Genomic DNA, 13,089 nt, shown 5'->3' with positions numbered 1-13,089 from the left:
AAAAATACATTATATACATTATATGGAGCAGCCAAATCATGTACTTGAGTAAGAGTAATGCTATTTCAAAATGATTACTGAAGTAGAAGTACAAAGTAGTGGTCCAAGACATTGGCTCTTACTTGAGTAGTTGTACTCTACTTGAGTAATGTAATTGGAAGGACAAAACATGAAATAGTGCACAAAATCTGGTATGTTCAAAGAACAGACACAAAAATGAGACAAACTAAATCATATCTGAAGGAGCTGCAAGAAACAAATGTTCAAATAATTTCATATTGTAGTCTGATTTTGTATTTACCTCAGAGTTGACACCTTTTGTTGTTCTTGTATCTGTTAATGTGTTGTTGTTAATGTAACTGCTTTTGTATGTGACACTTGGCTGATGTGAACTTTCTGTTGTCAGTTACCAGAGTTAGGAGACTCTGCTGAGTTAAGACCACTCTTGTTTTGTGTTTGTTTTGGTGTGGGTTACAGCCTACAGTAGCCCTTGTGTTCAGAAAATAAACAACAACTAGCTTCCTCACACCAGAACGCTACACTGTTATGTCAGCATAAAGCTTTGGTTCCTTGTAGACTTGCGTTGTTTACACATGTGAGTGGCTCTGTGGAGTGACCCCTGTGGCACTAGATTTAATTCTGTTTACTTCACTTTTGGGTCGGTCTTGGTCACATACACCGCACATTATTCACCCCAAACACCAGGGGCCACGTGACACTCCATCAGCTGCTCAGAGAACTTATTTCTGTGACAACACGCTTCAAGCTGACACAGCCCTGTGAATACACAGGCACGCACTCGCTTGCCCTATACCCGGTGGTCTTTTCTTTCACCTGTGGCTAAATACACCGGGAGGACTGTACACGCTGGTGATGGAGGAGAAAAGGTTTTGGAATGATACAGACAGATGCAGGAGATACAAATGCCCTCATCAGACAAACGTGTCAAACAAATATATGTGATCCAAGCACTTTTTGTCCAATTCCAAACACTTTTATTGTCACAGCGGACTGTTGAGGTTGCCCCGAAGTCAGCAGTGTTCACACCTCACACCCTGCTCCAGAGTGTGTGGCAGTGTTCACACCTCACTCGTCCCGCTCCAGAGTGCGATGGCAGTGTTCACACCTCACTCGCCCCGCTCCAGAGTGCGATGGCAGTGTTCACACCTCACTCGCCCCGCTCCAGAGTGCGATGGCAGTGTTCACACCTCACTCGTCCTGCTCCAGAGTGTGTGGCAGTGTTCACACCTCACTCGTCCTTCTCCGGAGTGCACATGGAGCTGCTCTGAGACCTCCTATTGAAGCACTCTTGGACAGGCCTGGTTTACTGTGGTCCAGAATGTGACTGTCGAGTTCACACTGAGCCAAGCACCTCTCGGAGTGAATGCTCTGGCACATCGACCTAACCAGAGGCAGTGTGAAAACAACCTTACTCACAGTGGGAACCACTTTTACTCAAGTAAGAGTACTGTTACAGCAATAAAAATGTTACTCAAGTTGGAGTAAAAGTATACTGCTAGAATAACTTTTTAAAGAAATTGTACTTTTCAAGTAGCTGAGTACTACCCACCCAAAGTAAGATGGTACCAAAAATAACAAATATATGTACGTGGAGCCTGAACTTGGAGTACTGGACTAACTACAGCTACTATTACTTCTGCTACTTTTACTACTAAAACTAGGCCTACTTCTGCTAACTACAAGTCAGGCAGGAGCTTGGATAACTTTATTCGTTTGCCCTTTAAAATTTGTGCTGCTCAGACAGAATGAATCAGCTTGTTTTAATCAGATCAGAGTCAACTTTACATTTACACTTTCGCTTCAAAATCAAGATGATTTGGGTATTCGATGATCATGATTATTCAGACCGTGATGTTATCATTAACAATTAAAAACATAATTTATGACCAATGTGGAGGCATCTGTCTGTTTCTGTCTCATCAAATTGATTTGCTGAAGCAGTTCACAGAGGAATGTGCTCTATTACACACTGAATGAAAAGGAAGGATTTCACTGCTGTTTGGCCATGGACTCAACAATTGTGAATAAGTGATACATTGTGGTGTTTTTTTCTGTAGTTATTGTAGTAGTGTAGTTTCTGTAGTTATTTTACTATTGTAGTTACTGGAAACTCCATAATCCCCATGGGCAATATAGAGTTTCCAGGATCACGATATTTGATAAGGATATTTCTTTGCTCTGCCCCAGTCTTTGAACAGACACAAATATGTAACAAAACAGTTTTATATCCCAGAAAATTACATTTTGCTATTATTTTTACAGAAGTGACAAGGTAAAGTAATGATCACAAGTGAATAATCTGCTTAAAGCTTTATTTAAACTCTTTAAACACTGTATAAATGTGACCACACCGCTCTCTTATCCAGTTTGAAGATAAAACAGGGCTGTGGATGAGTTTGTACTGAATTCAAAATATACATTGAGGGAAAATGATCTAAAACTGCTCCGCATAATCGACTCAAAAATATCTGCTGAGCTTATCAGCCATGAAAAAACCCAGATCTCTATTTTGTATAGTACTATAGTTTTTGTAGTTTCTCTAGTTTTGTGGTGTTGTAGTTTTTGTATTTTGTTGTAATTTTTGTTAGAGGAGCATAAATATGCTTGCTTCAAGCCTGAGTGGTCGCCATAGGAACCACACAGCTGCAGACACAGGAATGTAAATTTAGAGACTTATGTAATCTGACACAACACTACGGCACAGGACTGGGGAATATGAGCAGAAATGCAGCTTTAACATTAAAGATGTATTTAAAGAAGCGTTCCTCTGCGCAGGGTCTTGTTTGTGTCACTGTGGAGTGTTTGGATTTAGTCTGTGACACAACGCAAAGAGTAGAGATGTCAAGGTAGAAATACTGAAAAATAGATCATATCGTGAATGTTGTTTGAAAGTGGGGCTTGGCGACGTCTCGATTTATTGAATTTTTTTTCACACACTGGATGATTTTAATCAAGTTTAATCGAAGTCAGAACTGGGACTGCTCATATTTTGGAAGGTCTTTGTTTTCATTCTTATCATATTATTGAAGAAATACATAAGTTGGCTTAAATTACATATGTATAGATATCTAATTGTAATTGTAACCCTGCTTTGCAAGTAAACATGTTTTATACTAATCCTCAACTTCACTATTTTGTAATTTTTTTAAATCTTGATTATTAAAACCCAAATTGACTGTATTTGATTAATTGTCCAGCCCTATTCGGAAGATATGCAGAATTTGGCTCTCCAGTGTTTTGTTTTGATCGTCCCCAAATCAGTTTAAGAGCGTTGCAATATTAACCAGGCTCATGCCAGACTGATAAGTGTCTCTATGATCGAGTTCTACAGGTTTATCAATCTGAAACGGCTCTCACTGAAAGCGGTCAGGAAAATGCAGAACGTCATGATGAATGCTTGAATCTGATTGGTCAAAGCGTCACAACAGCAGAACAAGCCGTAGAAATCAAACCTGAGTTAAATCCAGACAAGAGAAAAGCAGAAATCTTTCCTCTATAAATGCACCAAGCTCTTCTTCCCGCTACACGCGCTTCACTTTTGGCTTCCACACAAACTTCAGTGCGGCTCTGTGATTGGTCCAGCCGCAGGAGTATCTCAAGATGGACTTTTGTGAGTTTGTGAACGTACAAATATTGTGAGAATTTGCTGTGCCAGGTTACTGTAGCGTTGCTTAAAGAAGTGAAGACATTTCCCTGCTCATCCAAGCTGCTTGGATGAGCAGTGAAACGTCTTCACTCCTACAACATTTTGTGCTGTTGACAGGTTTAACTTCGGCTTTTGTTATGGATCAGGCCTGGACGACTGACGAATTACACAGGCATTGCTTGTGTGCTTCTATTTACATCATCTAACACAATAGATTTTATGTTTTTTATGTTAGAAAACTGCCCAGTGGGAGCTGACGTCACCATAAACATCATCACAACAAAGCACCATGTAGCTGTCGGCCCCTCCTACGGATAGCTGCAGATAGCGATAGCAGGTTTTTTTTTCATTTGCATCAAAATGACCACACAACTATGCCAAATCCTACGTGTATCACAAATTAAGAAAATTCAATTGGAGAAGGAAGTACAGTAAATATATAGAGCAGTGGGCGTGTACCGTTGATGGTGAAAATGGCAGTAGAGCAACGATATGTCATCTTGAAAATAAGCGATTTAAAGATTGATCAGACGTGCATGAATCAGGAATCGGAAGTGCAGCTTGAGGTGAGAAAATGGGGAAGGGAAACAACAATAACATGGTTCAAATCGTCTTGCAGCCCCATAAAAAACAGAGCTAGTTAATTTTAAAGACTAAAAATCAGGTAGAGCTGCTTTAAATCCCATTGAGACGTTCCTTTTAGTTTATGTGCAGATGTCTCATTCACATTTCTCTGTAGCTCTTGTGATGAATCTTACTGTATCTCTGAATGTGGCCCGACAGTTAAACAGGTCCATCTGTTCTGTCTCTGTCTCAGTTTAAAGCAGCGCTGCAGAAAATAGACTTTAAACATAGCTCCTTATACAATACCCCTCCTCCTCCTCCCCTCTTTTTCTCTTTCTCCCTCTCATCCTCTTTCCCTTCTTCCCGCTTCCCACATGTATTTCCCTTTCTTTCTTTCTTTCTTTCTTTAATCCCTGTCTTTCTTAGATTTTTCTCTCCTTTCTCCTCATTTCTTGACATTTTTTCCTCTCCCTGTCCCTGACATTTTTCGATAACTTCCTCTCCTCTTCTCCCTCTTTCCTCCTTTCTCCCATAATTCTCTCTCCCCTTCTTTGTTCTCACCCATCTCCTCCTCTTTACACTCACCCACTCTTATCCCTCCTTCTCTTCATCATTCTCTTCCACTTCTCTTTATTTTCCTCTCTGTACCCCATCTCCTACTCTTTCCCCCCTCTTCTCTCCCTCTTCTCTCTTTGCTTTTCCCCCCTTCTCTGTCTGGCTTCCGCTGTACTCCTCTCGCTCTTCTTCCTTTATCACATCCCTTTCTCTCCTTGCTTTCCTTAACTATCTCTTCCCCCTCACCTTCTCTCTCCCCCTCTCCCTCCCTTCCTCCCTCCCTCCCTCCCTTCTTCTCTCCTTTTCTCCTCTCGCTCCTTCTATCTCTCTTCCTCTCTACCTCTCTTCGAGCTCTCCCTCTTTTCTTTGCTCTCTATTTACCTCCCTCTCTTTTTTGTCTCCCTCTCTCTCCTTCTCTGCCTCCCCCCTTCTTTCTCTCTTCCTTCTTTCTCTCTCCCTCCCTCCTTCTTTCTCTCCTTCTCTCTTCCTTCAAACCGCAACTCGATCTCGTTGGTGTCCTCTTACACTTTTCCCCCCTTCCACAACACCTCCAAACCCACCCCCCTCTCCGGCACATGTCCTCCCCGACTTGGGTGCTCTTTTAGCAGGTACCCTAAAGCCCTCAACCACCCCCCAATGACGGAGGAATCGAACCATCAACCCGCACCCCGATAACCAGCCAGGGAGGCCTAGCGTAGCCGTAAGTGTGACCAATGTGTGAATTCTGCGGTTAGCGTTAGCAGTTAGCCGCACTTAGCTGCTCTGCGACTGGTGAATGGTGTTACAGCTAAAGTTAGCCTAGCTGCTGTCATCTGTAGGGGCTGTACTTAAAATGGACCGTGGGGTAAGAGTAGAAGTGTTTTCAAAATGAGAATGGAAAAAGTTTGCTTGGAGATAGATCAGAGAGAGACTTTGTAACACAAGGAGGTTAAATGGAGACAATGTTTTCAGACAGAAGTTCAGAGTTTATTTCAAGTTTGGAGCTAATGTTGTCACGATACTAACATTTCAAACTATATTTCAATACTAAGGAGTAGACTCGACACTCGATGCTGATTCTGGTACCATGATGATAGTAAACAACACTTTCTTTAGACAATAGTGATTTTCAACAGTAAATGGTAGTACTTTTTTCCTTTTCTATTCCCATGTGGCTTTATATGTGTGTACTCCCTCAGTGTGCAGTAGGTTCATAGTGGTCCATGGTGTAAACTAGTCTATGTGTCTTATACTTGTTCTGATCACAAGTTCATTTCTGTCAATGAGACTTTTTTAGTACCGATACCTGTGAAAAAACTTTGTTCAGTGGTTGTTTTAGTGTTGATTAGTGTCTGATTTTAGTTACTTTTGTCATTACTACTTTGGATAGATTTCCCATTTATGTTTCAATAATAATATTTTGTTCAAAGTTCATCTTTTAACGTGCACTCCCAGGAAAATTGGCATTTGACACTGAAATCTGAACTTTAAACTAATCCAAAAATCAATTTTTACACAGAATAAGACTCCATGAACACGCAGGGAGGGCATCCGGCACGCAGGGAGGGCATCCGGCACGCAGGGAGGGCATCCGGCATGCAGGGAGGGCATCCGGCACGCAGGGAGGGCATCCGGCACGCAGGGAGGGCATCCGGCATGCAGGGAGGGCATCTAGCACACAGGGGCTTTTCAGAATATGTTTTGTTGTTGCAAATTGCTTGTGCGTGACTGTTCAAAGCAAATAGTCATTTTGATTTGATTGCAGTAAATCCTTGTTGGAGACTCGTCAGGCTCACCGGAGTTTGGAACAGGATTGAATTATAGAGATTTGAGATTACTCCTCTTTAGTGGGTCATAGGTCATAGTTAAGGACGTGTCAATGGATTTAAAACACTGTAATATTCAACTGTCAAAAATATTAAAAATGAAATCCTGAAGTCATTTTAATGTATGAAAAGCAACATGTGCAATATAGCCAATGAGAACCTGAGCCCGGCATATTAAATGGTCATTATGATTTATTTGATGGGTTCAGGCTGAAATGTGCTTTGAACTTGCTTCACTGCTTTATTTATAAATCTTTAACTATTAGGATGTCAAGACTATTCAGTGAATCAGTATGTCATTGTTTAGTCCACAGTATTATTGAACTCATGATATATTTATAATTGTGACCAGTTTATGACCAAGTCATTTCAGTTCAAGTTCTACTAAAAATGTTTTTACATGAACTTTGGTCCTGAACCAGGCCTGAACCAGGCCTGAACCAGGCCTGAACCAGGCCTGAACCAGGCCTGAACCAGGCCTGAACCAGGTGTAAACCAGGCCTACACCAGGCCTACACCAGGTCTAAACCAGTGGACTACATAATTTCCATTGTATTTCTAGAGAGGAATTTGTCCAAAGGAGGACTGAAAAGTGCACAAGGCAAGTATCACCTAAAGGAGCACGTGTCCCACAGTTTGAGAAACACTGCATTAGACAGTGTGAATGAAAGTGACTAAAAGTGAGTGAAAGTGAGTGAGGGATTTATTGTTGCTTTGGGACCAGTAATCGTGAATAGTGGTAAATCTGTGATGTTTGTTCTCACAATAATCCTTCCTGTAAAATGTGATGGCAGCACATCCTCTCTCTACGTTCAAACTCTTGTTGCCTGTGTAATTGTCCAGGACCCTGTGTGTGAGGGTCAGTGTGTTTGTAAACACAAATGTCCTCAGTCTGTGTCATGGACACTGTCCTGAGTCAGGATTCTGCTCTGAGCCGGAGTTACATAAACCAGGATTAGACCAAAACATCTGCTGCAGCTGTCACACAACATCAGAGACAAGAGGGGAGACGGGGGAGGAGAGGAGGGAGCGGCGAGGAGGAGGAGAAGAGGGAGAGGAAAACAGGGGAGTGGAGGGGGAGAGGAGGGGAGAGAGGAGGGAGAGGGAGATGAGAGTGGAGTAAGGAAGGGGAGAAGGAGAAGAAGGAGAAGGAGGGAGAGATGGGGGGTCGAGAGGAGGGAGGAGTGAGAGGAAAGGAAAGGGAGGAGTGAGAGGAGAGGAAAGGAAGGAGTGAGAGGAGAGGAGGGTTAAGAGGGAGAGTACAAAGAGGGAGGCTGAAAGGAGAGGGGACAGATGAGAGAGCTGTGACACAACATCAGAGAGGAGAGAGGTAGGGTGAGAAAAAAGGGAGAGCGACAGGCCGCAAAGATATGGGAGAGAGTGGGATGAGACGGCTAAAGGGGAAGAGAAGCAGGGATGGTGAGTGCAGAAAAGGAAAGGCACGAAAAGGTAAGAGAGAGAGGGGGAAGAGGAGGAGGAGAGAAAGGGAAAGATGGAGGAGATATAGATCAGTGAGAGGAGAGGGGATGAAAGGGATGGAGAGAAGAGAGGGGTTAGAGGAGATAGATGGAAAGTTGGGAGCCACAGGAGAGAGAGAGGGGGGGGGGGTCTTCATTGTCCCTTTTGATCCACATGAATCTATGAAAATATTCCTCATTGTGTAGTTCTCAGACAGAGGACCTCAACATCTGAGTTATTTTCTCATTTCGTATGAATATTTTGAATGGACACAATTAGCCAATCACAACGACCGCAAAATCTGAAGTACCATCATTTCATCCACAAACAACCTGCGTTATTCCGCACAGAACCATCTAACCCTATAGTTTGCATAGTTAGTTATTTCCATGTGTTGAACAGCAAGTGGATATAGTCATTATCCTGTCAGGCCTACGTCGCATTCTAGTGCCCGACTCTCTTCATAATACATGTGGTTTGTGTGTCTGTAGTAAATATTGTGTGCAGTTTATTGACCCCTGCGTCTTTGGAGAGAGAGGGAAATCCCCAAATCTAAAATCAGCCCATCAGATCCTGTTTCAGATCCACTACTCCACTGCGCCGCTCTACAACAAGACGCTACTAAAACTGAAATACTACAGTCTGCAAAGGTCAATGACATCAAAATGTGAATGGTACCAGCAAATCCCAAAGGCTGCAGTTATTCTCCTGTCCTCTGTCAAAACCAAACGTCCCTGTGTCTCCATGGAGTCTTACTCTGTGTAAAAGCTGCTAACCCTGTAGTTTAGACCTCTACAAACATGTTCTGAAATGCTTGGAATTCTTGGATTAGTTTAAAGTTCATTTTTCTGTTATTTATAAACTGATATTTTCAACAATATTGTACGTTTAAGGTGACTCTATCTGTGGAATCAAGTAGTTCTCTTATTATTGTTTTGCATATTAGCTCTAGTAATAAATTTAATAAGTTTGTAAAATTAGAATATCCAGTATGTAATCTACAACTGATAGTTTGCATTCCCTCTGATGCTAACTGTAGGCACTGCTCTGTCTGAGGCTAGTTAGACTTACATCCGAGCTTTATGTGAACACAATCTGACTAGAAAGAGCTGGAACTACAACAGGTGAGATGATTTGTGCTGTTCAACAAATCTCTCACACATAACATTACAGTCACAAGCTAGCTAGCGTTAGCCAACAGTTTTTCAGTTTCGCTCTCACCTTTTTGTTGAAAATCAAACACGGCCATGAACACACGCTCCTGAAAATTCACAGTTTAAATCCATTTCGTATTTTTTCTTGAGTTTTCAGGCTTTAGGATCTTAAACATTTTTGACATCGTTTGCGAAAGTATGCTTTGTGTCGCCATGGTAACTGCTGCACATTCCACCATAGGCATATGTGCAAAACACTCCCTGCATGATGGCACTGCAAAGTACCAATAAAGAAGCAATCAAAAAAAATCTCTCAAACAAGGGTATTAATGAATTATTCTGCACGTTTGATTTATTGATGTATTTATTTATTTCGTGGACATATTGGCCGACAATAACTGAATAATGTGCCAGAGTTGGCCAAGAGGTTTGTTTTAATGGCTGTTCATGTTTTATGCAATACTTGAATCTCAACCAAGACATTTGCAAGTAAATGTAGAATTGTATCTGACTGTTCTGTTAATACTGTTTTACATACCTGTCCCTAATCACTAAAGGCCTTATATTAAGCATGGACTTGTGTTGTGATTTGTTTCATTCACACATGTTTTAGTAACCCTTGATTATCAGTCTGTCTACATCTCCAAAGCTCAAAATACTCTAAATAAATACTCTATGCCTTAGTCTTGTACAGCACTTTTCCAGATGCTCATGGTCACTTTACAATTCCGTACATTATTCATTCAATCCTCCCTTGATGATGTTTTCTCTTTAGTTCAGTAGAGACGGCTGAAATCATCCAAGTGATTCTAGTGACGGTGTGTGGAGTTTAAAAGCAAAGTAGAGCACTTCCTGTATTATCACATGACATCACAAGGTGGAACAGAGTGTTTTCAGTTTGATAGAAGAACTCAGACTAAATATGCAGGTTTTGTGTGTTAAACATGTGTGAATGAAGCAAAACACAACTCCAGGTTTGTCTGCGATGAGGAAACAACATTAGAACAGCGATCATAAAAGCTTAATCTGCGCCCCTTTAGACTTCTCACATCAACAGCTCTGCTCCGAATGCCCCGCCCCCTGGTTTTAATTGGCTCATTACACTAACAAACTTCAGCCCCGTGTTTAAAGTTGCCGTCTGAGCCACAGGATGTCAGGTCTGATTAAACCTGATTAGAACCAACCCACTGTCTCTGAGTGAACCAGGTTAAACACAGAATACCTCTGACGCCACCTTCACACCAGGGACACGCACAAATGGTTGTTTTCAGATTCTTGGATGTGATGATGTCCCAGATGGGGGCAAGAGACAGTTTTTCTTATTGATAACATTTTAGTTTCTGTTGAAATATCTTAAAAGTGCTTCCATCTGTGTTAAATAGTATTGCGCTATAGAACGTTGTGATGTCATCTGAAACCCAGCAACAAGTCAAACCCTCCAGCTACGGTAGTCCTGACCGAGACTAGCTCAAGATCTGGAGGTGGGTCCACTGCTCCTAACTGCTCCCAGAGACACTGAGGGGTGGGGTCAAATGCAGGTTTAACCCAGAGACACTGAAGGATGGGAGGAGGCAATATAGTCTACTTCAATTTTAAAGGCTGAAGTAAGAACAAGTAGATGTGGTAAGTCATTTAATAATACACTAACAAGTAATGGTAACTGTTTACACCAGGACTACACTTAAGAGTGAACCAGGGGCTAGAGCCGGGACTACACTTGGAAGTAGTCCAGGGCCTAAAAAAAAAAAGACTAAAATATTGATAGACTAGGATTAAGACTATATCTAGACCAGCACTTTAAACCAGGGAATATAGATCAAATCAAGACTTTAACAAGGACTTTAATAAGGGCTAAGGGTTTAGCAGGACTGAAGCAGGACTGAAGCAGGACTGAAGCAGGACTGAAGCAGGACTGAAGCAGGACTGAAGCAGGACTGAAGCAGGACTGAAGCAGGACTGAAGCAGGACTGAAGAAGAACTGAAGAAGAACTGAAGCAGGACTAAACCCCCTGCTGACTTCAGAGCTTGTGGGACTCGTAGCGCCCTCCTGAGGTCGTGGTGAGTTCAGGCGCTGTGGGAAACCCTGGCTCTCTTATGTAACAGTTAAGCCGCTCAGTTCAAAGACGACTTCAGCTCCGAGTCAGTGGAGAAAGCGGAGTCAAAACAAAGAAGTGAAAGTGTGAAACAGCACTGTATATGGAGCCTGTGCATGTTCAGTTATCCACTTTACACTGGATTTGGACTGGATTTACCACTGTGGAGCACGTTCTGCCTGTGTCTGTCTGGTTTTAAAGATCTTGGCTTAGATGTGACACTGGATGTGTTCTTGACCCTTTGACATACTGTAGTCAAACTTACTTTTTCAAATGGACCGCTTTAAATTAGTATTAAAGCTGCATTACCCAATTTTCAAACAGCGAAACAAGGACGTATGTACATAAATCAGTCTAACTTGTGCCTGCTTTTGCAAACACTTTGGTACATCACACTAGTATTCACATGCACGGCTTTTCAGAGAGGTGCACAAACAGCCTTTTCAGATGGAGATGTATACCATGGGCAGACTTCCAATCCTTGTGCTACTTATGGCTTTTATTTCCAGGGTTGTAATCTATTAAATACTATTATGGATATTAGTTACTTAGACCGTATATATATGTAAATGGACATAGCTAACCCGCTATCCGCCATGTTCCAAATGGGAAGTGAACATGTGCGGAATTCCAAATATGAAACTCTGCTCCAAATTGGCCCCTATAGCTGCTATATAGATGCTATGGGTGACGTCACACTCACTTAGTCCACTTCTTTATGCAGTGTATGATTAGTAGCCATGTAGCTGGTTAGCCTTTGCGATGTCTCAATATTTAATTTTTTGTAAAAGTCTATGGGAAAAATGAGTGGAAAATGTACCTTTGGAAATGGAGCAGACTTCGAAGTGGGCGGGACTGTGAAACTCCATTAACTGCAGACAGTGCACAGAGGTTGAAGTGCTGCTTTTACAGTATACACTACGGAGAAAACACATTTTTAATTGTTAATAAGAATCAAGTTGGGCACCTGAGCTTAAAGCCTGTTGTCACTATTTGAATTGTGTAAAGGAAAAACAGATTATGTGTTCTTATTAGTCTTTTTAGGTGAGTTTGGAGGTCACAGAGCTGCAGACTTTCTACTGTATATTATTGATCTACCTGTATGTGATACCTGCTCTACCTTTTAGATATAGAATATTTACTCTCCCTTAATATATGTATTAGGGGTTTTCAATATGCACTGTGGCCTTAAGAAAATTGTGATATGTTTTTTTTTTTTTTTGGCAATTTCCATTTCATCACGAGTCATGCTCAAGTTGTCTCCTGCTCTTGAGAGTTCACACTTCACTGTAATTGGTTAATTCCACGTGCTATTCAGTCAGAGCAGAGCAGAGGCTGACAAGTAGAAAGAGGGAGAGAAGGAAAAGTGTCCGTTTTTGAGCATACAGCGACATTAAATAGAGAATTACTGAATAATGATCTGACGATATCAACAAAACAGCATATTGTCTAGAGATGAGATCATGATACGCATTATAAAATATCACTAACTGCCATGATTTCCTCTCCTGTTTAGACGTGCCGGCCCCGGAGCAGCCCGAGCTGTTCCTGAAGAAGCTGCAGCAGTGTTGTACAGTGTTTGACTTCATGGACACTCTGTCCGACCTCAAGATGAAGGAGTACAAACGCTCCACCCTCAACGAGCTCGTGGACTACGTCACTGTCAGCCGCGGCTACCTCACGGAGCAGGCCTACCCCGAGGTCGTCAAGATGGTATGTTCCAAACACTATATAATCTGATATACACACAAGAGCGGGCCTACCCCAAGGTCATCAAGATCAAGAGTGCACAG

At 41.9% G+C, this 13,089-nt stretch overlaps 1 protein-coding gene across 2 annotated transcripts in view; it reads left to right on the top strand.

Annotated features, from left to right (window-relative positions):
• Window positions 1–13,089, top strand: part of ppp2r5eb (protein phosphatase 2, regulatory subunit B', epsilon isoform b) — a 37,177-nt gene that overhangs the window by 11,682 nt on the left and 12,406 nt on the right. Inside the window, exons 1-2 of one of the 2 annotated variants that reach the window (XM_055230894.1) lie at window positions 5,378–5,486; window positions 12,813–13,009. In XM_055230894.1, the coding sequence (XP_055086869.1) occupies window positions 12,884–13,009 (126 nt within the window). In that variant the 5' untranslated portion in view covers window positions 5,378–5,486; window positions 12,813–12,883. Of the gene's footprint in view, window positions 1–5,377; window positions 5,487–12,812; window positions 13,010–13,089 lie in introns of those variants that run through there. The other variant, XM_033987997.2, reaches the window with a different exon arrangement.

This window comes from Periophthalmus magnuspinnatus, chromosome 22 (assembly GCF_009829125.3).
Source record: "Periophthalmus magnuspinnatus isolate fPerMag1 chromosome 22, fPerMag1.2.pri, whole genome shotgun sequence".
In the NCBI taxonomy this organism is placed as follows: Eukaryota; Metazoa; Chordata; class Actinopteri; order Gobiiformes; family Gobiidae; genus Periophthalmus; species Periophthalmus magnuspinnatus.
This window is presented reverse-complemented; position numbering and strand designations above follow the sequence as displayed.